We start from the raw sequence: 24,906 nt of genomic DNA, 5'->3' as shown, positions 1-24,906 counted from the left end.
ACAGTGCAGTGGCAAAATGCCATCAACAGGTCCTTAGAGATTGTTTTTCCGGAGGATTCTCAGAAAATATAACCTAATAAAATATAATAGGGATAGGTAAAGGATTCCAGCAAATAATGGTGGGTGCATGGCCATTGGCTGCAACATTTTGGCCAGGGCATGCAGAGAGGCAGTGGGTGAGCTGGAGTGGAGAGAGGAATCTGGTTGGTTGGTTGGTTGGTGGGGCTGCTTTGAACAGGCCAGGGGGGAAGGAGGCCACATGGCAAGGCAGGATTACTGAAGGACAACCAGGTACCTGGAGAGAGAACAACGCATTTCGCTTTCCTCAGCTCAGGTGATTCCGTTAATTATGTGGCCCATAATCCCCGAAGGAGCCCTGCGGAACAATGTGTGGGAAATTGAGCCGTCCCTTGGGTGGAAAGGCACAAGCTGTTTACACCTTGAAGTTAGTGGATCATACTGCGTAAAGTTTGTTTGAAGAGTGCCAGCTAGCACAACACTTGCCTGGCTCCCTGTAAGGGGCTGGAGGACTTGAACTCAGGACTCAGGCACCAAGACCCGGGCTGCTGTACACCTTGCAGAACTGAGCAACGTCTTGTGCTAAATAGTAACACAGACTCTTCCTTTTCCCTCCTTGCGCTTCCTGATGTGCGATTGCATCTCCGACCTGTAAAACAACAACAAGAACAACAACAACAACAACAACAACAATTTTTTATTATTTATACCCCGCCCATCTGGCTGAGTTTCCCCCGCCACTCTGGGTGGCTCCCAATCAAGTGTTAAAAACAGTACAGCATTAAATACTAAAAACTCCCTGAACAGGGCTGCCTTCAGATGTCTTTTCAAGATAGGATAGCTGCTTATTTCCTTCACATCTGAAGGGAGGGCGTTCCACAGGGCGGGTGCCACTACCGAGGAGGCCCTCTGTCTGGTTCCCTGTAACCTCACTTCTCGCCATGAGGGAACTGCCAGAAGGCCCTTGGCGCTGAATTTCAGTGTCCGGGCTGAACGACCCTTGACCCTTGTTGGCCTGAACTGGAACTTGACCCCTTGGCCTATATTGGCCGACGGTCCATCTCTGAGGTTGGGCAAGGTGTCACAATTCTCCCTGACTCTCTAAGACTGATCAAATCCTAGATGCTAATTGCATCTCATGCCTCACGTTCTTTCCTGCCCTGTGGATGACCTGTGCTCTCCTGACAGCTCCTTGACTGGCAGAGGGCTGAAACGCAGAGTCCATCATCACCTCACCCCATTTCTGTCTTCGGCAGGGCTTTGATGAAGGGGTGTCGCTGTGTGGAGCTTGACTGCTGGGAGGGCTCCAACGGGGAGCCCATCATCTACCACGGCCACACTCTGACCTCCAAGATCCTCTTCCGGGATGTGATTGAAAGCATCCGGGACCATGCATTCAAGGTAGGCTAAGCCAGAGTTTTCAGAAATGCGGGTAGCAAGAAGATTGATTGATTTCAGTTCTTAAGGATCCTCAGAAGGGAGAAGGAGCTGCATTTGATGTTCTGAGGCCCAAACATTTCTTTCAGAAGCTTTCTTCGCTGCCCAACCACTTAGTCACTTAGCTGTATCGTGATTCATGAGCAGATTTACCGTATTTTGCGCCCCATAGGACGCACCGGTCCATAAGGCGCACCTAGTTTTTTGGGGGGGAAATAAAGAAAAATATTTTTATTTCCCCCCCAGGTGCAGGGGTGGGGCGGGGGAAGCCCGAGCTTCCCCAGCCCCCAGAACAGGCTGCTCTGCGCAAGCCGTAGGAGCCCTCCCACGGCTTGCGCAGAGCTACCCGAAGCCCTGGCGCGACTGCTGAGCGCGCCGGGGCTTCGGGATAAGAGGCAGCCAAGCCATGGGAGGGCTCCCGCGGCTTGCGCAGAGCTTCCTGAAGCCTGGAGAGAGAGAGGGGTCGGTGCGCACCAACCCCTCTCGCTCTCCAGGCTTCAGCGAAAGCCTGGATTCGCCCCATAGGACGCACACACATTTCCCCTTCATTTTTGGAGGGGGAGAAGTGCATCCTATAGGGCGAAAAATACGGTAATTGCTGGAAACGATTGTGCAAGCTTCCTTTTTCAAAGGCGGTGCATGCAAAGGTCACAGTGGGTACAATTCTAGACAATTCCAAACGATGGTATCTGGTTTGCATTTTTTTAAAAGAAAGTTTTTGTACTCGAAGTAGTTAAGCCTTTTTAAAAAACCCGTTGGATTAAGCATTAAAAAACAACAACTGTTGCTTGTTTAGGTGGGGGTACCTTCTGTTGTATGTGTGCAAATATTGATAATGCAGAAGGCATTTTAATGCAACAATGGGGCCGCCAACAAGGAGCCATTCAGATATGCTGTTAGATTGCAGCTCGCATCATCTCTCACCGTTGGTCATAACTGGCTGGGGCTGGTGGGCGTTGGGAGTCCCATTAACATGCAGAAGGCACCAGGTGACTACCTCTTATCTAGGCAACGTGGCCTTCACCTTCACAATACGTGAAACACAAAGACTGATTTAATAGCCTCATACACGGAACACAGGGACGTGGGTGGTGCTGTGGTCTAAACCATAGAGCCTAGGACTTGGTGATCAGAAGGTCGGCGGTTCAAATCCCGCGATGGGGTGAGCTCCCGTTGCTCGGTCCCTGCTCCAGTGTGGTGTAGTGGTTAAGAGCAGTAGTCTCGTAATCTGGGGAACCAGGTTCGCGTCTCTGCTCCTCCACATGCAGCTGCTGGGTGACCTTGGGCCAGTCACACTTCTTTGAAGTCTCTCAGCCCCACTCACCTCACAGAGTGTTTGTTGTGGGGGAGGAAGGGGAAGGAGAATGTTAGCCGCTTTGAGACTCCTTAAAGGGAGTGAAAGGCGGGATATCAAATCCAAACTCTTCTTCTTCTTCTTCTCCTGCCATCCTAGCAGTTCGAAAGCACGTCAAAATGCAAGTAGATAAATAGGTACTGCTCCGGCAGGAAGGTAAACGGTGTTTCCGTGTGCTGCTCTGGTTCGCCACAAGCGGCTTAGTCATGCTGGCCACATGACCCGGAAGCTGTACGCCGGCCCCCTTGGCCATTAAAGCAAGATGAGCGCCACAACCCCAGAGTCGTCCGCGACTGGACCTAATGGTCAGGCGTCCCTTTACCTTTACCTTACACGGAACACTGGTTTGCATGTAATGCCAAGCCAAACCATGGTTTAGTGTGATTGAGCAAATGTGTGGGCTCCTAGAAATAATAGCTCATATTGGAATGGGAATGCGTTTATGGATGTAATCAGGCAATCAATTTGTTGACCTGCCCTTTATATACGGTGCACAGCGAATTTTTTTTCATCCCCTATTCTTTATTGGTTCTCGGATCAATCCCCTCCCCCCTGCCAGGAAGTGATAGTAGAACGCTAAGCTGATAAATATCTACAAATTACAATTCTGGTAGACAATTTTGCTCTGGCAGCTAAGAAGCTTTGCTCCAGTTATGTCAATGCATTGTAACTTTAAAATTTTGTGCTGCAAATTTTAATGCTATAGACGTGTGCAGACTTACGTTGTGCGATTTTAGAGGAATGCCTTGCTTTTTGCCCTCTACTGTTCATTATGAAGGCCTTTGGCTATATACAATAAACTGTATTGATTGACTGGAATGAAGATGGCCCCTGCTGGGCTTCTCGTGTGGTCCTGCTGCACTGCCCAGTGCTGACCCATCATTTATTTTAGGATTACGTCCAAACCCTGGCTTGTGGTTTGTCTCCCCCAACTAACCATGAGCAGCAAAACTGAGAGCAAACCTTGGTTACATCTCAGTGTAATGGTAAACCAAACCATGGCTTAGCCCTGGGTATTATGGAGGAAGTAGAATTGGGAGAAGGATGTTGCCGCTGTGACCTTTGCTCTGGGAATACACCTATTTGCTTGTTTGCAATAAACCTTTAGTGTCATGTGCAAGCTGAGCTGATGTCGCAACTCACATTACGCATGCCACCGTGTTATGAAAAGACTCTTTTCCATTATACAAAATGTTCCCCTGCTCCCTTAATAGTACCTGAGGAAGACCAGATTAATGAAGGCTGATTGTTACTCTATGCTTTTGGAATCTGGCCCAAATACTACCTGGCTGGGTGGGGTTTTCTGAGGAACTGCTTTTGCAATCTTTAATTTGGCGAGAAAGAGACACAACAGGTTTGGGTTTGAGGCTGACTTGAAAACATGGCTAACAGGAACCTGGCTGGGAGAAGCCAGATATTTACGTAGATTCTCGGAGCGCCAAACGGATGTTGTTTTGGGAGTAGCTGCATTCTTGCTTTCCATCCAATTCAGCATAACCCTGAACATCTGCCTCTGGAACGTCCTGCTACTCCGGAAAAAAGGTGTGAAGTAATATTGGCATCCTTTGGTGCTCTTCTCCCACTTATTGGTGGAGTTGCAAGAAACAGGAGGAGAACCCTTCCCTGTGCTGAAAGATGGAGCTTGCAACTGATTGTGCCTATCTGTTTACAGGAACCAGAAAGCATGTTCACCGTATCATTAAAAAAAAACCTCACCACCACATTTCTGTGAATTCTAGATTGGCACAAATGCTAGCCTGAATTCTGGTTGCTGGGGGATAATAGCCAGAGAGGGCTACTTGCCATTGTGTCGCGCTTGCGGCCTCTTTTTCTTCTTCTTCACCTCCTCCTCCTCCTCTTCTTATCATTTGTACACCACCCATATGACTGGGTTGCCCCAGCCACTCTGGGCAGCTTCCAACATATATAAAAACATAATACAATCGTACCTTGGTTCTCGAACGCCTTGGTACTTGTGCGTTTTGGCTCCCGAACACCAAAAACACGGACATGTTCCAGTTTTCGAACGTTTTTTGGAAGCTGAACGTTCAGCGCGACTTCTGCGGCTTCCAATTGGCTGCAGGAGCTAGCTGCAGCCAATCAGAAGCCATGCCTTGGTTTTTGAATGGTTCTGGGAGTCAAACGGACTCCCGGAACGGATTAAGTTCGACACCGAAGGTATTACTGCAAAACTATACATATTAAAGGGACGCGGGTGGCGCTGTGGGTAAAAGCCTCAGCGCCTAGGGCTTGCCGATCGAAAGGTCGGCGGTTTGAATCCCCGCGGTGGGGTGCGCTCCCGTCTTTCGGTCCCAGCGCCTGCCAACCTAGCAGTTCGAAAGCACCTCCGGGTGCAAGTAGATAAATAGGTACCGCTTACCAGCGGGAAGGTAAACGGCGTTCCGTGTGCTGCGCTGGCTCGCCAGATGCAGCTTTGTCACGCTGGCCACGTGACCCGGAAGTGTCTCCGGACAGCGCTGGCTCCCGGCCTATAGAGTGAGATGAGCGCACAACCCTAGAGTCTGTCAAGACTGGCCCGTTCGGGCAGGGGTACCTTTACCTTTACCTTATACTTATTAAAAGGCTTCCTTATACAAGGCTGCCTTCAGATGTCTCCTAAAAGTTATATAGTTACTCATCTCCGTGACATCTGATGGGAGGGCGTTCCACAGGGTTTGTGCCACTACCGAGAATTAAAGCTAACCATCTAATGCAATTAGGAAAGCATAACATGAGTAGAGAAAAAAAGAAATTCATTCTAACCAGCGAATGATCAACACATGAAAAGCTAGGATGAAACAGTTCCTAAAATGTTTTGAGGTTGCAAATGGACACACAATTTCATGCAAGCCAGAGTAAAATGCTTAGTGGTGTGTGTGTGTGTGTTTATTTAAAAAAGAAAAAAAAGTAATCATTTGAAGGGTTGGGGAAAGAATCTTGGAGGTGGCAGATTCCTTCTGACTCCATCTTGTCTCCTCAGCATTCTTCTTATCCTGTGATTCTCTCTCTGGAAAACCACTGTGGGCCGGAACAGCAGTCCAAGATGGCGCGCCACATGAAGGCTATTTTAGGGAACATGCTTGTGACCCAACCACTGGATGGAGACACGCCCAAACAGCTCCCATCACCAGAGGTAACACCATTTAGGGCAAGGGTGGGGAATCTTTGACCCTCCAGACTTGGTTGGACTACGACTCCCATCAGCCTCGGCCATTTGGCTATGCTTGACTGGGGCTGGTGGCAGCTGTAGTTCCAAAACATCTGGATGGCCAAAAGATCTCCCTTCTTGATTTACTTCTAGTGTCGTCTTAGGTTATGTGCCTCATATCACCTGTGATATACAGTCAGGCTGGGAATTTTGTTGAGGAGAAAACCAAAGTCAACGAGGAGGTTGACTTGACAAATAGATTACCTGTTCTAGCTTTAATAAACTTTGCTTTCAACAACAACAAAAGCCAAGATGAAATTTTGGTACCCAATGCCAGATGTTTGGACTTGTGCAGTACTGATATCCAAAAAGATTATGTGGAGGGAAATGGCAGCCTAATGGACTTTGGGTAGCTGAGTTATTGCAAGAATTTCTTCATCCAGCTTCCTTTTTAGTCCTAGTAAGGTAATTAGTTCTTGTAAGGGATGTAGGGTCTTAACACCTAACAGGTGTGAACAAGACACTTTATGGCCAGGACTATCAGACGTCCGATTCACATTTGCACCCCACAAAAATAGAATCATAGAGTTGGAAGAGACCACAAGGGCCATCGAGTCCAACCCCCTGCCAAGCAGGAAACACCATCAGAGCACTCCTGACATATGGTTGTCAAGCCTCTGCTTAAAGACCTCCAAAGAAGGAGACTCCACCACATTCCTTGGCAGCAAATTCCACTGTCGAACAGCTCTTACTGTCAGGAAGTTCTTCCTAATGTTTAGGTGGAATCTTCTTTCTTGTAGTTTGGATCCATTGCTCCGTGTCCGCTTCTCTGGAGCAGCAGAAAACAACCTTTCTCCCTCCTCTATGTGACATCCTTTTATATATTTGAACAATTCAAATATTCATTGAATTTTGCAGGAGCAAAGTGAGAATGCTGGCACTGTTGGGCTGGCCAGCCTTTTTGATTCAGATTGCATTCAAAGGCCAAGCTGCGTAGTTTGCGCTTTGCAAAACAGCACATGAATTGAAACACACCCATCCTTCAAAATCTACAGTTCTTCACATTCTGCAATAGTGCATTTTTCAGCCAAGTAAGGTGTACAAAAATGCATATACTGGAGCAAAGTGTGCATTAAAATGCATATAATGGAGGAAATGGCGTACAAAAAAAATCATTATATTAGGGAAAGTGATTCTGAAAAAATTGCATGTATTAGGAAAAATTGAATACCAACTTGCTGAATACCAGTTGGGAGAGACGCTCGCTGATGAATTTTCATTAGCATTGTTTTTTAAAAAAATGCAAACGGATGTAGATAACTGAATTTAAAAATGGAAAAATGGGAGAAACCCAAACCAAAATATTCGCCCAATTCTATTCGGGCCCTGGGCAAATTCTGGAGCCCTGACGCCTCCGCTAATTGGGTTATTCCAATTTCACGTGCAAGGTTTCGTTAGAGAATTAAGCTGTTTAAACTCCACTCCTTCAAACCCCACAGCAGTTAAAGTGGAAGATATTGGTGAAGGCAAAGAAGTTGCCAGAGGACAAGGGTGATCCCGAAAGAATGAGCTACATCACAAATCCCGAGGAAGAAATGCAGGAGGAAGAGGAAGATAAGGTGAGGACACAGCAGTGATTAGACCCCTTCCCCTAAGAGAGAGAAAAATGACATGGATAAGCTGTCTCATTAATAGCAAACTATTGGCTGAGTGCTGGCAGACATAGCCAAAGCTACTGAGAAGATAGATGGAGGGATCAACAAGCTTGGGGGAGCCCTGAAAGTTTATACGTGCTCAAGAAGTGTTCAGGAAAAAACCCTAAAGGGGCAAACCTCCCTAAACTGAATATGCTAACTGACCATGGAATATCAAGATGTGATGATGTCCACTAGCTTATATGGCTTTTAAAGAGGATTAGATTTTAAAGAGGATTAGTGTCAGGGACACGAGTGGTGCTGTGGGTTAAACCACAGAGCCTAGGGCTTGCCGATCGGAAGGTTGGCGGTTCGAATCCCCGCGACGGGGTGAGCTCCCGTTGCTCGGTCCCTGCTCCTGCCAACCTAGCAGTTCAAAAGCACGTCAAAGTGCAAGTAGATAAATAGGTACCGCTCCGGCGGGAAGGTAAACGGCGTTTCTGTGCACTGCTCTGGTTCTCCAGAAGCGGCTTAGTCATGCTGGCCGCATGACCCGGAAGCTGTACGCCGGCTCCCTCGAACAATAAATTGAGATGAGCGCCGCAACCCCAGAGCCGTCCGCGACTGGACCTAACAGTCGGGGTCCCTTTACCTTTACCTAGTGTCAGGGACCGTGCTGAGTATGTAAGTAAAATTTTATTTATACCCCACCCCCGGCCAAGACTGGGGTCAGGGCGGCTAACATCACCTATCAAATACATTAAAACACAATCAAACAATTAATTAAAATACAGCTTAAAAATTATAATTTCCCACGAATCATTTAATTTAATCCCTACAACTATAGGGATTCTGAACCTCATGTATTCTTCAAGGCCAGCTGTACATGTTGGTCCCACATGAGCTGATAAAAGTGTCAAAGAGCTAACTTACAGGGTCCCATAGAGTGGGGACACACTGGGCCCGGACCAAAGGCCAGGTGTAACAACTCCGTCTTGCTGGCCCTGCGGAAGGATGTCAAGTCCCGCAGGGCCCTGGTCTTCTGCGACAGAGTGTTCCACCAGGCTGGGGCCAAAGCTGAAAAGGCCTTGGCCCTGGTTGAGGCCAGTTTAACCTCCTTGAGGCCCGGGACATCCAATATATTATTTGTGGACCGTAAGGTCCTCTGCAGGGCATACCAGGAGAGGTGGTCCTGTAGGTACGAGGGTCCTAGGCCGCATAGCGCTTTAAAGGTTAAAACCAGCTGCTTAAAGCCGACCTGTACTCCACCGGGAGCCAGTGCAGCTGAGGAGCGCTGCACTCAGGAAGAATGGTGGGAGCCACCCCCACCCCCGATCCTGACCCTGAATCTTCCCAGGTGCAGGAGGACAGCATAGATTTGGAAGAGTGGTTTGCAGAGGGGCATAGTTCAGAAAGCAGAAGCTGGGAAATACTGGATGGGGAATAGCTAGGAGAAGAAACCCTGGAAGAGAGAGAGGGTTAAGAGATTCATAGTCTCTGGACAGCATTCACACCCCTTCTCCAAAGTCACAGAGAGCCCAGAAGGTATCAGAATAGAAAGTCCAGGGGGTACAAGCTCAGATCACAAGACGTAGGAGTGACGTAGATTAATAGGGACGGGGGGGGAGAGTATCCCTTAATTGGGAGCACCGCCATTTCTAGGAGATGTGTTCTTTGTTCTCTCATTGTGATTATTAAAGATTCTAACTGGTAAGGCGTTTCTTTATCTACTGCCACGGGGGGAGGAAACCAATTCCCCAAAGCCTGACAATTAGACAGGTTCACACAGGATAAATCTGTGAGTGGCCACCAGTAATGATCATGAATCACAGAACTGTTGAGTTGGAAGGGACCCCATGGGTCATCTAGTCCAACCCCCTGCGATGCAGGGATGTCAGCGAAATCACCCATGACGGATGGCCACCCGACCTCTGCTTAAAAACATCCAGGGAAGGGGAGTCTATCGCTTCCCGAGGGAGACCGTTCCGCTGTCAAACAGCTCTTATTGTCAGAAAGTTCTTCCTGAAGTTTAGTTGGAATCTCATTCCTTGTCACTTGAAGCCGTTTGGTTCGGGTCCTAGCCTCCGGAACAGGAGAAAACAAGCTAGCTCCATCTTCCATGTGACGGCCCCTGACATATTTGAATATAGTTGTCATATCTCCCCTCTCGGTCTCCTCTTTTCCAAGCTAAACATACCCAGCTCCTTCGACCGTTCTTCATAAGGTTTAGTTTCCTGACCCATGGTCATATGGGTCACCATTCTCTGCACACATGATGCTACATCTAGGATAAGAGACAGCTGGGAAACCAACTGTGGGAGAGGAATCTACTGTAATTTTTGCTCTATAAGACTCACGTTTTCCCTTCTAAAAAGTAAGGGGAAATGTGTGTGCGTCTTATGGAGCGAATGCAGGTTGCACAGCTATCCCAGAAGCCAGAACAGCAAGAGGGATTGCTGCTTTCACTGCACAGCGATTCCTCTTGCTGTTCTGGCTTCTGGGATTCAGAATATTTTTTTTCTTGTTTTCCTCCTCCAAAACTAGGTGCGCCTTGTGGTCTGGTGCGTCTGATAGAGCGAAAAATACGGTATTTATTGCCCTCAGGTCCTGCTGCTTGCGGGCTTCCCAGAGGCCCCTGATTGTCCACTGTGTGGGGAGAGATGCTAGACTAGAGGGACTTTTTAGTCTGACCCAGATTGGCCATTTGTTCTTAGATATGCCCCTTCGAAATATCCATAGATGTATTTTGTTTCTCACAGGAGGGTCTCTCTCTCTTTCTTTTCCCCTTCTAGTCTACGCATTCTCTTCAAGGGATTAAACCATTGCAGGTGAGTACGTCTTGATTCCTGGAAAGGGCTGTCGCAGGGGATGTCGAGGCTAATGGGCGAAGTTGTATCTCGTCCGCCCCCAGTCACGTAAAACCAAATGCGTCATGGTTTCTCTTTGCTTGGATAGGTGGTTGGTAGATCTGCAACTTAGTGGAGGGAAAGCTTCCCATCACTTCTATTTCCTATGCAAAGATTCACTTATCTGACCATGAGGAATTCGTACCCAAACCTCACTATACACACTGCAGCTTCAGCGACTGGAACAGAGGGCATTTTTTATTTCCATGCTTGCCTTTTGCTGGTTGGCTGAAGCAGGGAGTGATTGGACAAATCAGAGAGCATTTTTTTCTAGGTTTTCCTGTTTGATATTTTTTGCTTTTGGGGGGGGTCAAATTTAAGTGGTAGGGAATGCAGCAGCTAGACTGGTGACTGGGAGTGGCCGCCGAGACCATATAACACTGGTCCTGAAAGACCTAGATTGGCTCTCAGTACGTTTCCGAGCACAATTCAAAGTGTTGGTGCTGAGCTTTAAAGCCCTAAACGGCCTCGGCCCAGTATAACTGAATGAGCTTCTCCACCTCCATCGTTCAGCCCAGACACTGAGGTCCAGCTCTGAGGGCCTTCTGGCGGTTCCCTCACTGTGAGAATTGAGGTTACAGGGAACCAGGGAGAGAGGCCTTCTCAGTAATGGTGCCCGCCCTGTGGAATGCCCTCCCATCAGATGTCAAGGAAATAAACAACTATCAGACTATTGGAAGACATCTGAAGACAGCCCTGTTTAGGGAAGTTTTTAATGTTTGATGTTTTATCGTGTTTTTAATATTCTGTTGGGAGCCGCCCAAAGTGGCTGGGGAAACCCAGCCAGATGGGCGGGGTATAAATAATTGTTGTTACTATTATTATTATTATTATTAGAAATTTACTCATAGGAATCAATGGAAATAGCCAATTTGTTTTGCGAATGCAAGCCTAATGAATGATTTCAAGGGAGCACATTGTGTTCCGCAAGCAGGACCTGCACATACCTGGGAAATATCCAAAAAGGAGGTGCAGATTTTGACAGGGCACATACCCCTGCCCACGCAAGCCAGGAAAGTGCAGGGAAATCCACTCCTTGCACAGGTGGTTTTTCAGTCACAGGGTCCCGTCCCCCCCAGTGAATGAAATTCTCTGTGATCCTCAGACCAGGGGAGTCTGAACCACTGGTTGCAGTAACAGGACCTAGGATCCTTATTCTTCTGTGCCACTCACGGCAGCTTCCTGGAGAAAAGGGTTGCCAACCTGAGCCTGCAATCCCGCCACTGTAGACAGCCCGGTCTTGGTGATAGAACAGCACATGATCCTCTGAGACCACAGCACATGGCCGCTGAGACCACATAACACCAGTCTTGAAAGACCTACGTTGGCTCCCAGTATGTTTCCGAGCACAATTCAAAGTGTTGGTGCTGACCTTTAAAGCCCTAAACGACTTCGGCCCAGTATACCTGAAGGAGCGTCTCCACCCCCATCGTTCTGCCCGGACGCTGAGGTCCAGCGCCGAGGGCCTACTGGTGGTTCCCTCCCTGCAAGAAGCAAAGCTACAGGGAACCAGGCAGAGGGCCTTCTCGGTAGTGGCACCTGCCCTATGGAATGCCCTCCCATCAGATGTCAAAGCTATAAACAACTACCTGACATTCAGAAGACATCTTAAGGCAGCCCTGTTCTGGGAAGTTTTTAATGTGTGACATTTTAGTGTATTTTTGCTCTCTGTGGAAGCCGCCCAGAGTGGCTGGGGAAACCCAGCCAGATGGGCGGGTTACAAATAGTAAATTATTATTATTATTATTATTATTATTATTATTATTATTATTATTATTACGATCCAGACCATCTTGAGCCTTGGAAGTTATCCATCCTTGGCCAGCTAGCAATGCAGCCTTTCCGAAAGCTAGTCCGAAAAAGCTGTCTCACAAATATCTTTACACCAGCCCTGAAATCTCTCTCTCCACTTTGTGCATCATTCATTTCTGGCAGGGCTGAAAATAAGGAATCAGTTGGCCTCCAGTTTACAAAGGCCTTCCTGCCCGATTGCCAGGAAGCTATTGTTAGTCTCCATATAGCGGGGGGGCGGTGAACTTTCTCAGCAGGTGGGCCAGACCTTTTATGTCTCTGATCCTGCCAGGCCAGATTTGACAGGTGGGTGAGGCTGCTCACCTGTGTCATCAGCACGAGGAGATAGAGATCTGTAGCACAAAGCACCACACAGGACTTGCAATCAGCTGTTTGTTTGTTTTTAAAGGGACATTTTTCTTTCACTCCAAAGAACAGGAGGCTTGGAGTTACCAGGTATCAGACGATAGGTGTCCACTCCCAAGACACCTGAAAAGAAAAAAAAGGAGCTTGCAGAGCCTTTTGCATAGCATTTCCCTTGGGAAGTGCCGAACCCAGGGTTTGGAAAGCATTTTGTGCAGCGCTTCCAAAGTGCCTACCAGCTTAGGAAGTGCTACAAAGCCACTTTTGGCTAGGCACTGTGGGTTAAACCACAGAGCCTAGGGCTTGCCGATCAGAAGGTCGGCGGTTTGAATCCCCACAACGGGGTGAGCTCCTGTTGCTCGGTCCCTGCTCCTGCCAACCTAGCAGTTCGAAAGCACATCAAAGTGCAAGTAGATAAATAGGTACCGCTCCGGTGGGAAGGTAAACGGCGTTTCTGTGCGCTGGTCTGGTCCGCCAGAAGCGGCTTAGTCATGCTGGCCACATGACCCGGAAGCTGTACGCCGGCTCCCTCGGCCAATAAAGCGAGATGAGTGCTGCAACCCCAGAGTCAGCCACGCCTGGACCTAATGGTCAGGGGTCCCTTTACCTTTACCTATGGGGCAAGTGGGCATGGCTTGCCCAAAATGGCCTTGTGGGTCAAATGGAGAAGATTGGCGGGCTGGATAAAGCCCATGGGCTGGTAGACCCTCCTCTCTACTCTATAGGCTACCAGGCCAGTAGCTATTTGCAAGCTTGGAGTAATTCAACTGCAGGACTGGGAGGGTCATCTTAATTGGAAATCATTTGCTCTTTGTACATCTTTCTCCCCAGGCAAAGGATGCTGGGCAGATTTCGCGGGAACTCTCTGATGTGGTTGTCTATTGCCGGTCCGTCCCGTTCCAAAGTCTGTCTCAAGCTCTGCGCCACCAGCAGCCTACAGAGATGTGCTCATTCAGCGAGCGGAAAGCCAGGAAGCTGATCAAAGAATCAGGTCAGGTTTGGCTCTTACGTGAGCAGGTGAATTCCCTGAACAGGAGGAACTAAGAGTGACTCTTAAGTCTGAAGGCAGGGCATCAGGGAAAATTACAAGGAAGATGGAGAATGCAGCCAGTATTAGGGGATAGAGTGAGCTTATAAGATCAGCCTGAACAAGGGTGATGCTTCCTTGCATCTGTCTGTCTCAAGAGACAATGGAGTGCACCTGTGGGGGTGAAGCTAAACCACTGGAGAATCACAGCGCCTGCTGTGGCAGCAGAGACCGGTAACTCATCACTGCTGCCTCCCGTGTTGTTTTTGCTGAGTCAGCAGCACTGAAGTGATCTCCCCTGGGTGCAAGCCTGGGTAGTGTGTATGGAGGTATTGGGCTGCCCAGATGACAAGACCTCCCCCCCCAGCCTCATTGATGGGGTCTAAAGGAAAGCAGAGTAATATGTTTGGCACCAGCTTGCCTGCAGTAGTTGCCGGAAGGAAGCGTACAAGGAGACATCCAACCGTCTTAGGGACTCTACTCTCGATGTGTGAGCCTCTTTGGCTTGCAAATCAGAAGGTCAACAGATCGCATCCCCGCGACAGGGTGAGCTCCCGTTGCTCTGTCCCACCTCCTGCCAACCTAGCAGTTTAAAAGCACACCAGTGCGAGTAGATAAATAGTTACCACTGCGGCGGGAAAGTAAACAGCGTTTCTGTGCGCTCTGGTTTCCGTCACGATGTTCCGTTGTGCCAGAAGCGGTTTAGTCATGACTCAGAAAGCTGTCTGTGGAGAAACACCGGCTCCCTCGACCTGAAAGTGAGATGAGCGCCGCACCCCATAGTTGCCTTTGACTGGACTTAACCACCCAGGGGTCCTTTACCTTTTACCTTAGGGTTTACTCCATAGCCTTTTCTTCCCCCCAGAGATGTTCTGCAAGGCAGCAGTTACAGGTTTTCCCTCAGGGTTTATATGTATGTTTGATTAATACAGGCTGCAAGATTTGGGTTACCTCGTTGCCAAAACATGGAGCATAATGGCACTGGTCTGGGGGGAGACAGGGCCCGGGAAATGGGGCCTGGGCAAAAGCTTGTAGATTCAGGAAGGAACCTGCTAACTTTTGAGCATGCCGGCTAGCCCAAGACATTTTGCCGCCCCAGGGGGAACAGCAAATGCCCTGCCCCCACGAAGTCAAGATGCATAACACCCAAAGCCAGTCAAGTTATTCGGGCACCTGAGGCAGTTAACCTTTCAGGCTCCGCTTCCCCTCCATGACAGCAAAAGTACAACAATAACAAATAGCAATTTCCTGCTCTTTCCTAATGGAAGGGCCGGCCCTGTATCGGACCCACTGCTGCTTAGCTGAACCTGGGCATCTTGGTGATGCCAGTGAAATATCGGCTTGTTCTCTGCACGGTACTTAAAGTAGAGATTGGTTAAGGGTATTGCGATTCGCAGCCCCCTTTCCTTGCTTTGAGCCTGGGGCTGCAACTCTCCCTTCTGCCTTGCAGGAATCCCTTTCGTCCGATACAACGCCCGGCACCTCAGCCGCATCTACCCGCTGGGTCTGAAGATGAACTCTGCCAACTACAACCCTCAGGAAATGTGGAACGCCGGCTGCCAACTTGGTAAGAGACCACCCAACCCTGGGACTCTTTCCCACCCCTGCCCTTCAGCCTCCCATAAGCATCATGGGTGAAAAATAGGTCTGGTGAACATACCGTATTTTTTGCTCTATAAGACACACCTTTCCCCTCCTAAAAAGTAAGGGGAAATGTGTGCATCTTATGGAGCGAATGCAGGTTGCGCAGCTATCCCAGAAGCCAGAACAGGAAGAGGGATCACTGTGCAGCGCTCCTTTCGCTGTTCTAGCTTCTGGATTAGCCGCGCACAGCCTCTTCGGGTATGGGGAGCCTTCATCCCGCTGCCCTGAAGAGGCTGTGCAGCTATCCCAGAAACCCGAACAGCGCAGTGCTGCACAGTGCTCCCTCTAGCTGTTCTAGCTTATGGGATAGCCGCGTGAAGCCTGTTCAGGACAGCGGGATGAAGGCTCCCCCTACCCTGAAGAGGCTTCGCACAGCTATCCCAGAAGCCAGAACAGTGAGCAGCGGTCCCTCTCGCTCTTCTGGCTTCTTGGATTCAGAATATTTTTTTTCTTGTTTTCCTCCTCCACAAACTAGGTGCGTCCTATGGTCTGGTGCATCTTATAGAGCGAAAAATACGGTAACTCATGAACCCCTGCTCCTTGGAAGCCTAGAAGCAGGGGACCCAGGTTCCTCCTTCCCACTGTGAAATGGTCAATCCTAGTCATCTCCTCGCTGCCTCAATAGGCGATGGAAGATGGACAGTGGAAAAGAAGCTTAATCTGTGCCTGAGTGACGGTGTGCTGGCCCTGAGGAGTAGGGGTGGCCGAATGTCTTCCTCTATTATTATTATTATTATTATTATTATTATTATTATTATTATTATTTAATTATTTATTAGTGAATTTATATACCTGGGGGGAGTCTCAGGACAGAATAAAATCAAGATATAAAACCAGAAAATAATAATAAAAAACAAAAACAAAAACCCAATAGCGCCCCCCAAAATAACATTTTAGGTTGTGTCAATTTTACCACACGACTGATAGAAAGCCTGTTCTGTTCCATTTTCGCCTGTGTGTGTGGCCATGGTTTTTCTTAAAATAAAATAAAAATCCCACACAGGATTCTAGCTATCAGAGCAGCTAGAACAAACAGTCGCTGCTGTGCACCTAGAAAATGACCCTGAGGTTGAAAATGTGGCGATGTGCCGCCCCTCCCAGGAAAATTGTACCAGAAAAAAGATGGCTTCCCCCGTCCAATTTCCTGGGCAGGGACAGCATATCAACATGTACAGTCACTCTCAGGAGCATTTTTGGATACATTTGCTATCGCTCTGTGTGTGTGTGTGTTTGTGCGTGTTTGTGTACACACACACATATACACATCTTCTCTCATGTTCTAGTATATGTGGGCTATCTCTCAGAGTTTGGTCAGGCTGTGGATTCCAGACCACGTTCCGATCCACGCATTGATTTGGGAGTTGCGGTTCAGTTGAGTTCATTGCAGGAATGCTGGCCTCTCCCTGCCGCTCCCTCCAAACCAACCCAAATTCCTCAAGCATCCTTACTGAGGAGCAGGCCAGAGCCAGCCAACTCTCGGCAACCCTCTTTATTCCCCGTGTTTCTCGATTTCCTGCTGAGCTGGTAGATGCAATACACACCCCGGCCACCTGCAGTGGTGGCACTGCAGCGCAGCGGAGAGCGGGCCAGCAACCATGTCCTCTGCAATCGGTTGGAGGAGCACGGAGTGAGACAATTGGGACCCCCAGCGAGAGATCGCTGGCGCCTTTACAGATCCTTTCCCATAAACACCCTTTGCCTTACGCAGCCTATGCAGGCGTTTTTAATCCAATACAGTGATACCTCGGGCTAAGAACTTAATTCGTTCTGGAGGTCCGTTCTTAACCTGAAACTGTTCTTAACCTGAAGCACCACTTTAGCTGATGGGGCCTCCCGCTTTCGCTGCATGATTTCTGTTCTCATCCTGAAGCAAAGTTCTTAACCCAAGGTACTATTTCTGGGTTAGCGGAGTCTGTAACCTGAAGTGTCTGTAACCTGAGGTACCACTGTAATAAAGCATTATTATTATTATTATTTGTAGCCCGCTAATCTGGATGGGTTTCCCCAGCCACTCTGGGTGGCTTCCAACAAAGATTAAAAATACATTAAAATGTCACACATTAAAAACTTCCCTAAACAGGGCTGCCTTCAGATGTCTTCTAAATGTCAGGTACAGTGGTACCTCGGGTTACATACGCTTTAGGTTACAGACTCCGCTAACCCAGAAATATTACCTCGGGTTAAGAACTTTGCTTCAGGATCAGAACAGAAACCGTGCAGCGGCGTCGCAGCAGCAGCAGCAGGAGGCCCCATTAGCTAAAGTGGTGCTTCAGGTTAAGAACAGTTTCAGGTTAAGAATGGACCTCCAGAACGAATTAAGTTCTTAACCCGAGGTACCACTGTAGTTGTTTTTCTCTTTGACATCTGACGGGAGGGCGTTCCACAGGGCGGGTGCCACTACCGAGAAGGCCCTCTCCCTGGTTCCCTGTAACTTGGGTTCTTGCAACGAGGGAACCACCAGAAGGCCCTCGGAGATGGACCTCAGTGTCCGGGCTGAACAATGGAGGTGGAGATGCTCCTTCAGGGATACTGGGCTGAGGCCGTTTAGGGCTTTCCAGGTCAGCAGCAACACGAGGGTGAAGCTGCATTGGCTGTCCGATCTCCCAGGCAAAGGTCCCTTTAAGGGCTGTTGCTTGAGGCTGCTGGGTGAGCTGGGGATTCCAGAAATTGAACCTGAGACCTTGTGCGGCCGTAGCAGGTGCTTGGCCACTGAGCCGTGCGCACCCACCATCATTCTTTCCCTAAACGAATGCCAGAGACCAAAACATTGCGGCGCTTCATATTACTGTGCCTGGGGACTCAGAGAAGCCCAGGCAATGCAGAGAAGGCTCCTCATAGTGGAAGAAAATGACTGCCAAATCCTTAAGCAGGATTTTGAGCTCTTGGCCTTAAACTCCGAGGCAAGTTTCTGCTGTAGAACCAACCCTTAGCATTTGTTTTTATCCTCTCTTCCGTTTTATTTCTTAACTCCTTTCCGTGCTTCATTTTGTGGTTTTAATTTATTATTAATTAAATTAATATTATTAATTTCATATTATGAAATTAAATTATTAAATTTTAATTTATTATTTAACTTCTGGCAGTTTCCTCGTTGCGAGAAGTGAGGTTAACAGGGAACCAGACAGAGGGCCTTCTCGGTAGTGGCACCCTCCCTGTGGAACGCCCTCCCTTCAGATGTGAAGGAAATAAGCAGCTATCTTCTTTTTAAAAGACATCTGAAGGCAGCCCTGTTTAGGGAATTTTTTTAATATTTAATGTTGTATTGTTTTTAACACTTGATTGGAAGCTGCCCAGAGTGGCTGGGGAAACTCAGCCAGATAGGCGGGGTATAAATAAATTATTATTGTTGTTGTTGTTGTTGTTGTTGTTGTTGTTGTTGTTGTTGTTTTATCTCATTGTTTTATTGTTCTAACTCCCCTGAACTGTGAGGCTGCATGAAGCTGGGCACTTGGCTAGGCAGTGCCAAACGCAAGGTCGAGTTTACAAGATACTAGTTATAAATTAAGGAAGAGAAACATCTTGATTATCAGAACTGTTGACGAGCGAGCCCAGAGAGTCTCCAAAACGCTCCCTTTTGCTGGATGGCACTGACGCCGCACTTGTAAATTCAAGGCCGCCACATTTGGAGAGAATTGATTTCTGCAAAGTGCAAGATCTTTCATTTCCTGCCCTGATCTGACTCCCGTTAGCGCAGTGTGTCCCCCTTCCTCCCAGTACATTGGTACTTCGGGTTACATACGCTTCAGGTTACATACGCTTCAGGTTACAGACTCCGCTAACCCAGAAAAAGTGCTTCAGGTTAAGAACTTTGCTTCAAGATGAGAACAGAAATCGGGCAGCAGCGGGAGGCCCCATTAGCTAAAGTGGTGCTTCAGGTTAAGAACAGTTTCAGGTTAAGAACGGACCTACGGAACAAATTAAGTACTTAACCTGAGGTACCACTGTACTGGTCATTAACCACAACAAAGAAAGTAATTTTTGTGTGCACGTTTTAAAAGGGAAATAGTTTACAACGTGGCTGTTGCACGGTGCTTAATACGTGCTAAGCTATGAGCTGGAAGCACATCGTTGCTTCCTCCTCTCCTCCCAGTGCTGGGAACAGAAACTCTCTCTGTGGCGATTCCTTTGCTGCAGCAGAGAATGAAGCCCTTTGCTAAGGCTGGGTAACTGCTAGGATAGCTCAGTCGGTGAAGCTGGACAAGCTAGGATAGCTCAGTCATTAGAGGACAAGACTCTTAATCTTAGGGTTGTGAGTTCGAGTCCCATGTTGGGCAAAATATTTCTACATTGTAGGGGGTTGGACTAGATGACCCAGGGGGTGCCTTTCAACTCTACAGTTCTATGGTTCTAAGTTCTTATAACTGTGGCTTTGCTTCATTAAGCTACTAGACAGGGAAATTCAGAACCTACAAGGATAGGGCTTCAACAAAGATTTGCTCTGAGGAGATTTGCTCCTGCTGAGATTAGCTGGTTTTATTTGTAAACAAGGCATTATAGGATTGCAGAACTAGATCCTATACATAAGCAGTTGGGAGTAAACCCCATTGAACTCATTGGGATTTACTTATGAGCAGCCGCCGCCGCTGCCCCTGGTCTCTGAGCTGCCTCCGTGCCCCAAAGAGAGGTGCCTCCTCATACTGCCCCACAGGGGCCTGGGAAGAGGATGTCCCCAGCCTTAGTGGCCCAACGGAGACTGGCCAAAGGTGAACATGAGGCCAGTACCTTACCTTGGGTGGCAGCAGTGGGCACTGCCAGGCCTGCATGGCAGAAAGGCTCTCCTTCAGCACCGGGCACTCAGCTCCCAGCCTCCCACTTGTCTGCCCATTTCCCAACAGCAAGGGCTGGCAGACTGGCTGGCTGGACTTCCTCGCCCACTTGCCTGCTTGCTCCGAGGCCGTCTCAGCTCCTGGCATCAGCAGCCCCTGGCCAGCCCCAGAGGCATCATTTGCCTGGGGAGCTTGTAGACAGGGCTGCTGCAATAAATGGCTGGACAAGCCTTTGGGAGGCAGAGATGCTAGAGGGCATCAGAGGAGGGGGGGGAGGAAAGAGGGATAATAGTAATAATAATAATAATAATAATAATAATAATAATAATAATAATAATATTTATACCCCACCCATCTGGCTGGGCTTCACCAGCCACTCTGGACAGCTTCCAACAAAATATAAAAATACTGTAATACATCAAACATTAAAAGCTTCCCTAAACAGGGCTGCCTTCAGATGTCTTCTAAAAGTCTGGTAGTTGTTCTTCTCTTTGACATCTGGTGGGAGGGCGTTTCACAGGGAGGGCGCCACTACTGAGAAGGCCTCGTTCCTGTAACTTGGCTTCTCACAGCGAGGGAACCTCCAGAAGGCCCTCGACGCTTGACCTCAGTGTCCGGATGGAACGATGGGGGTGGAGACGCTCCTTCACATATACTGGGCCGAGGCCGTTTAGGGCTTTAAAGGTCAGCACCAACACTTTGAATTGTGCTCGGAAACGTACTGGGAGCTAATGTACAGGATAGAGACCAGCATTGCCCACAGCACCCCTGACCATCATTCAAGGCACCCCAGGGTGCCACGGCACACTGGCTGAAAACCACTGCCCTAGGGAGATGGATGTTCCCTTGGGAGAATGACGCCTTCCCTGTCAGATTATCCTTCTTGTCTTTTTCCTGGGAAGAGGAGGAGAGAAGCCAATTTTCGTCATAGAAATCCCATCTGCATATATGAGATCAGCCTCTTGGCAAAAATAAATTTGATCAGCTTGAAAGCGTTCTTACCAGGCAGCGGCAGACAAAAGGAATGATTTGGCTGCATTCCCCAAAGAGGATTGTTTTGAGAACGTTTCCTGATAAGTTAGGACTAATTGGGACATGTTTGAAAAAGCCTTCAATAGTCAGAATGGGTCTCTAACGAGTTGTTCCATGATTCATTGTTTCTTGCCCTGTTTTGAATGTGTTTGACAGTACATTCATATGCGTGTGAGCTCATTGGCGGTTGTGCATGGCCTTTGTCACCGCCAATAAGCCAGGCGGCAGCTAGGACAGGACGAAGCTGATGAACAAGACTGGAAGCAGGATGCAGTGCAGGGGGGTAAAAATATGAATCCCTGTGACCCACAGGTGTGGGGTAAATAACAAAAGAATCAAGTGAGTGCCTGGATTCAAAATGCAGGGCTGTGTACACTCTCCAGCAGGAGAGAGCCCCCAATAGCATAGTTTAAACACACAAAAGTCAAGCAGTGGTACATCATTAGGAATATAGACCCTTTTTAAGACCCTTTTATCCCAGCAGCCCTGTCTTTCTACTCTTGCAATGAACAGCCCACATACTGTTAAAGTAAGTTTAAAATGCTTTACTTACACAGTGTTCCAAAGGTCAGATTCATACATTTATCCAAGCAGCAGCAAGGAGAACACAGGCAGAATAATCTTGGGTAGAAAATACAGAAAGGTAGCTTCAGGCACATGCTCTAAGCTTGGAGCTTGCTTAGGCACATCCGCCTTGGTTGTTACATGGCGAGAAGAGAGAGGGAACAGGAAGAGAAGACTTCACTTCCTCCCTCATTGGAGAAAAGGGGGTGTGACCTAGCTGAGTCTAGGAATCAAGCTTGGTTGTCTTAACCCCTTCATGCACTAACTAGCACTCATGCATAGTTGTGTTTGACTGGAGTTTCCCACACAAACTCCAAGGGGCAAGGCGAAGGGGACCTCTATCATTGCAAGAGAGCGAGGAGGGCCTTACGACTCAGGGGGGAGGAAGTATTGCCTCCATTTAGGGAGGACTGCCAAGCACAGGTGGACAGGCAGTTGATGTATATGGCCAATGAGCAAGGGGCTAGTCAGTGGTTGGGTGGAAGGTAAGGAGCCCACCAGTAGGTGGAGCCAGAGCCAATGGCCGGCAGAACCAGCTAACTCCTCCCTGCTGAGTTCTACAAGGACAACCCTGAGACTGTTTTGTTTTTTGGGGGTTGGGGTTAGTTACCGTATTTTTCCGTGTATAAGATGACGCTTTTTGCTAAAAATAGGCAAAAATTGGGTGTCGTCTTATACATGAATAGTGAATGCAGATGGGGGACGTGCGATTAATGGCGGCAGCAAGCAGGAGATTGACAGCGGCGATTGGGCGGGTGATTGGTGGCTGCGGCAAGGCCTGCTGGCGATTGGCTGCGGCAATTGGGCAAGCGATTGGCGGCTGCAGTAAGTGGGCGGGTGAGCTGTTGGCGGCGCCGAGCGGGCAGACAACTGGTGGCTGTGGCGAGGTGTGGAATCGGCAGTGGCGGGCAGGCGAATGAGCGATTGGCAGAAGTGACCTCCCCCCCCCCAAGCTAAACAACTTAATTTTGGGTTAAAAAAATTAGGGGTCGTTGTATACATGGGGGCGTCTTATACACAGGAAAATACAGCAAATTTAGCTGGGGTTGGCGGATATTTTAATTTAAACTTTAAACTGTGTATTGTTCTTATTGTTCTTTTTGGTTTCTGTTATTGGTTGGTTTGTTGCCTGTATAGGATATTCTGTTTTTTAATGTTTGATGTTTTGTTTTTTATATGTGCTGTAAGCTGCCCAGATGGGCAGGATATGAATTTTATTATAATTATTATAAGATGCTGATAGGCTGAGCCATCACTGTAAGTAAAGAGGCAGGCAAAGGGGGCCTGTGGGCAGACTGAGGTTTGGTGGATCAGTGCTGCCTTCCCCTCACAGGGACAATCCTTCACGGGATCTACTTGGAGGAGTAGTTCTGCCTTCATCACCAAAAGCGTGGCGGGACGATGAGCGGCGCATGAAAGGGCTCCGGGGAGGGGCTGCTTAAAATGGCGACCGCTTGAGCCCTGATGCTGCTGCTGGCACCAACAAAGCCCAGCCCCCTTCCTCCTATAGGCAGGGCAAGGAGAAGCCAGGAGGAGGGAGGATGCGCTGCTGCCAAAGGAGGGAGAGGGAAAGAACATGCGTGCTAGCGATCCATGCAGCAATTCCCGGACCATCTGCAGGTCGGATCCAGAAGGCAATTGGGCCTGATCTGGCCCACAGACCTTAGTTTGCCGACCCACGTTCTAAACTACCCTATTTTTCGCTCTATAAGACGCACTTTTCCCCTCCTAAAAAGTAAGGGGAAATGTGTGTGCATCTTATGGAGCGAATGCGGGCGGGAGGCTCTGCTCAGCGCTCCCTTTAAAGAGCCACGTGGAGCGTGTGTGTGGCTCTTGGGGGCTTTTCCCTGAGGAGGGTGAAGGGCAGCCCATCAGTCCCTTCTCCCTCCTCAGGGAAAAGCCCCCAAGAGCCGCACACACGCTCCACGTGGCTCTTTAAAGGGAGCGTGGATCTTGGGGGAGCCCCCCCTTGCCCGGGAGAGGCTGTGCGCGGCTATCCCAGAAGCCAGGACAGCCAGCGGGATTGCTGCTCAGCAATCCTGCTTGCTGTCCTGGCTTCTGGGATTCAGAATATTTTTTTTCTTGTTTTCGTCTTCCAAAAACTAGGCGTGTCTTGTGGTCTGGTGCGTCTTATAGAGTGAGAAATACGGTAAGCTCTGTCCTTGGAGCAGAGGATGCGGTTCTGCATATGTTTTATTTTCTTGGTAGCATATGGTGTATTTTGCTCCCATCCCCTCCCTTGTGTTGCTCAGTCCTCTTCTGAATTTGCAAACGGCATAGGTCAGAGGTAGACAATGCAATACCCATTGGAGGTTGTTGGGACTACAACTCCCATCCGTTGCAGCCAGTATGGCCAATGGTCAGGGATAATGAGAGCTGTCGCCCAATGATGTCTGGAAGGCGCAGGTGTATGCAAAACTGCGCCATCACAGAACCCCGCTTTTCTGCCCCACTTCCACTCCCGTGTAATCTCCTCTCCTTCCCCTGCCCCCTTTCTAGTGGCGTTGAACTTCCAGACGCCTGGTGCAGAGATGGATCTGAACGACGGGCGCTTTTTGGTCAACGGCCGTTGCGGCTATGTGCTAAAGCCCGCTTTCCTGCGCAACCACCAGAGCACATTTGATCCTGAAGCTCCCAAGGGCAGGGCAGGCCAGCGCCCCGTTGCCCTCACTATCAAGGTATAGTAGCATGCAGAATGTTTTTGTGCAAATGGCTGGCTTCCTGTTTTTCTGCATGTATTTGGGTGTGCATGAACTGCAATGGGCTGCATTTTCAGCTGTGTGTATACTGCAGTTCTTCAAAACCCGGAAATACTGTGTGTAATTTTTGGGTGTGAAACGTAGTTTCTGGGTTCTTCTCTTCAGTGATGGCTCTTAAAAATATGTTTTGGAGTGTGAGGAATTCAAACTTGCTACTGTTTTTGGGCTTGGACAATATTTGGCTTGGTGAGTTGATGATTGATGAAGAAGCACATAAACTGTTCTCGGAAAACCAAAGAACTTTCATTTTACCTTCTGAAAATGTCAGGTAATGCCGAACAATAGCCAATAATAATAATAAATATAACTGCAAGTACTTGACAATTATTTTTAATGATTTCTGTGCAATTTTACGCACATTTTACTTACCAAACAAAACTAATTTATATTAATTTAACCAAAACATCTTTTGAATTCCCAAGTCATGTTACAACTTTTTTAGTGCCCCTCATTTTTGGAATTT

General features: G+C 48.4%; 1 protein-coding gene across 1 annotated transcript in view; it reads left to right on the top strand.

Annotated features, from left to right (window-relative positions):
• Positions 1-24,906, top strand: part of PLCD3 (phospholipase C delta 3) — a 90,581-nt gene that overhangs the window by 61,170 nt on the left and 4,505 nt on the right. The window contains exons 7-13 of the mRNA XM_082194828.1: positions 1,275-1,419; positions 5,790-5,942; positions 7,457-7,576; positions 10,384-10,419; positions 13,483-13,642; positions 15,129-15,245; positions 24,184-24,362. Coding sequence (XP_082050954.1) covers positions 1,275-1,419; positions 5,790-5,942; positions 7,457-7,576; positions 10,384-10,419; positions 13,483-13,642; positions 15,129-15,245; positions 24,184-24,362 — 910 coding nt within the window. The remainder of the gene's footprint in view (positions 1-1,274; positions 1,420-5,789; positions 5,943-7,456; positions 7,577-10,383; positions 10,420-13,482; positions 13,643-15,128; positions 15,246-24,183; positions 24,363-24,906) is intronic.

The sequence above is a fragment of the Podarcis vaucheri genome (genome assembly GCF_965113315.1).
Source record: "Podarcis vaucheri genome assembly, chromosome: 13".
In the NCBI taxonomy this organism is placed as follows: domain Eukaryota; kingdom Metazoa; phylum Chordata; class Lepidosauria; order Squamata; family Lacertidae; genus Podarcis; species Podarcis vaucheri.
The sequence above is the reverse complement of the archived record's forward strand: the minus strand, read 5'-3'. Positions and strand labels throughout refer to the sequence as shown.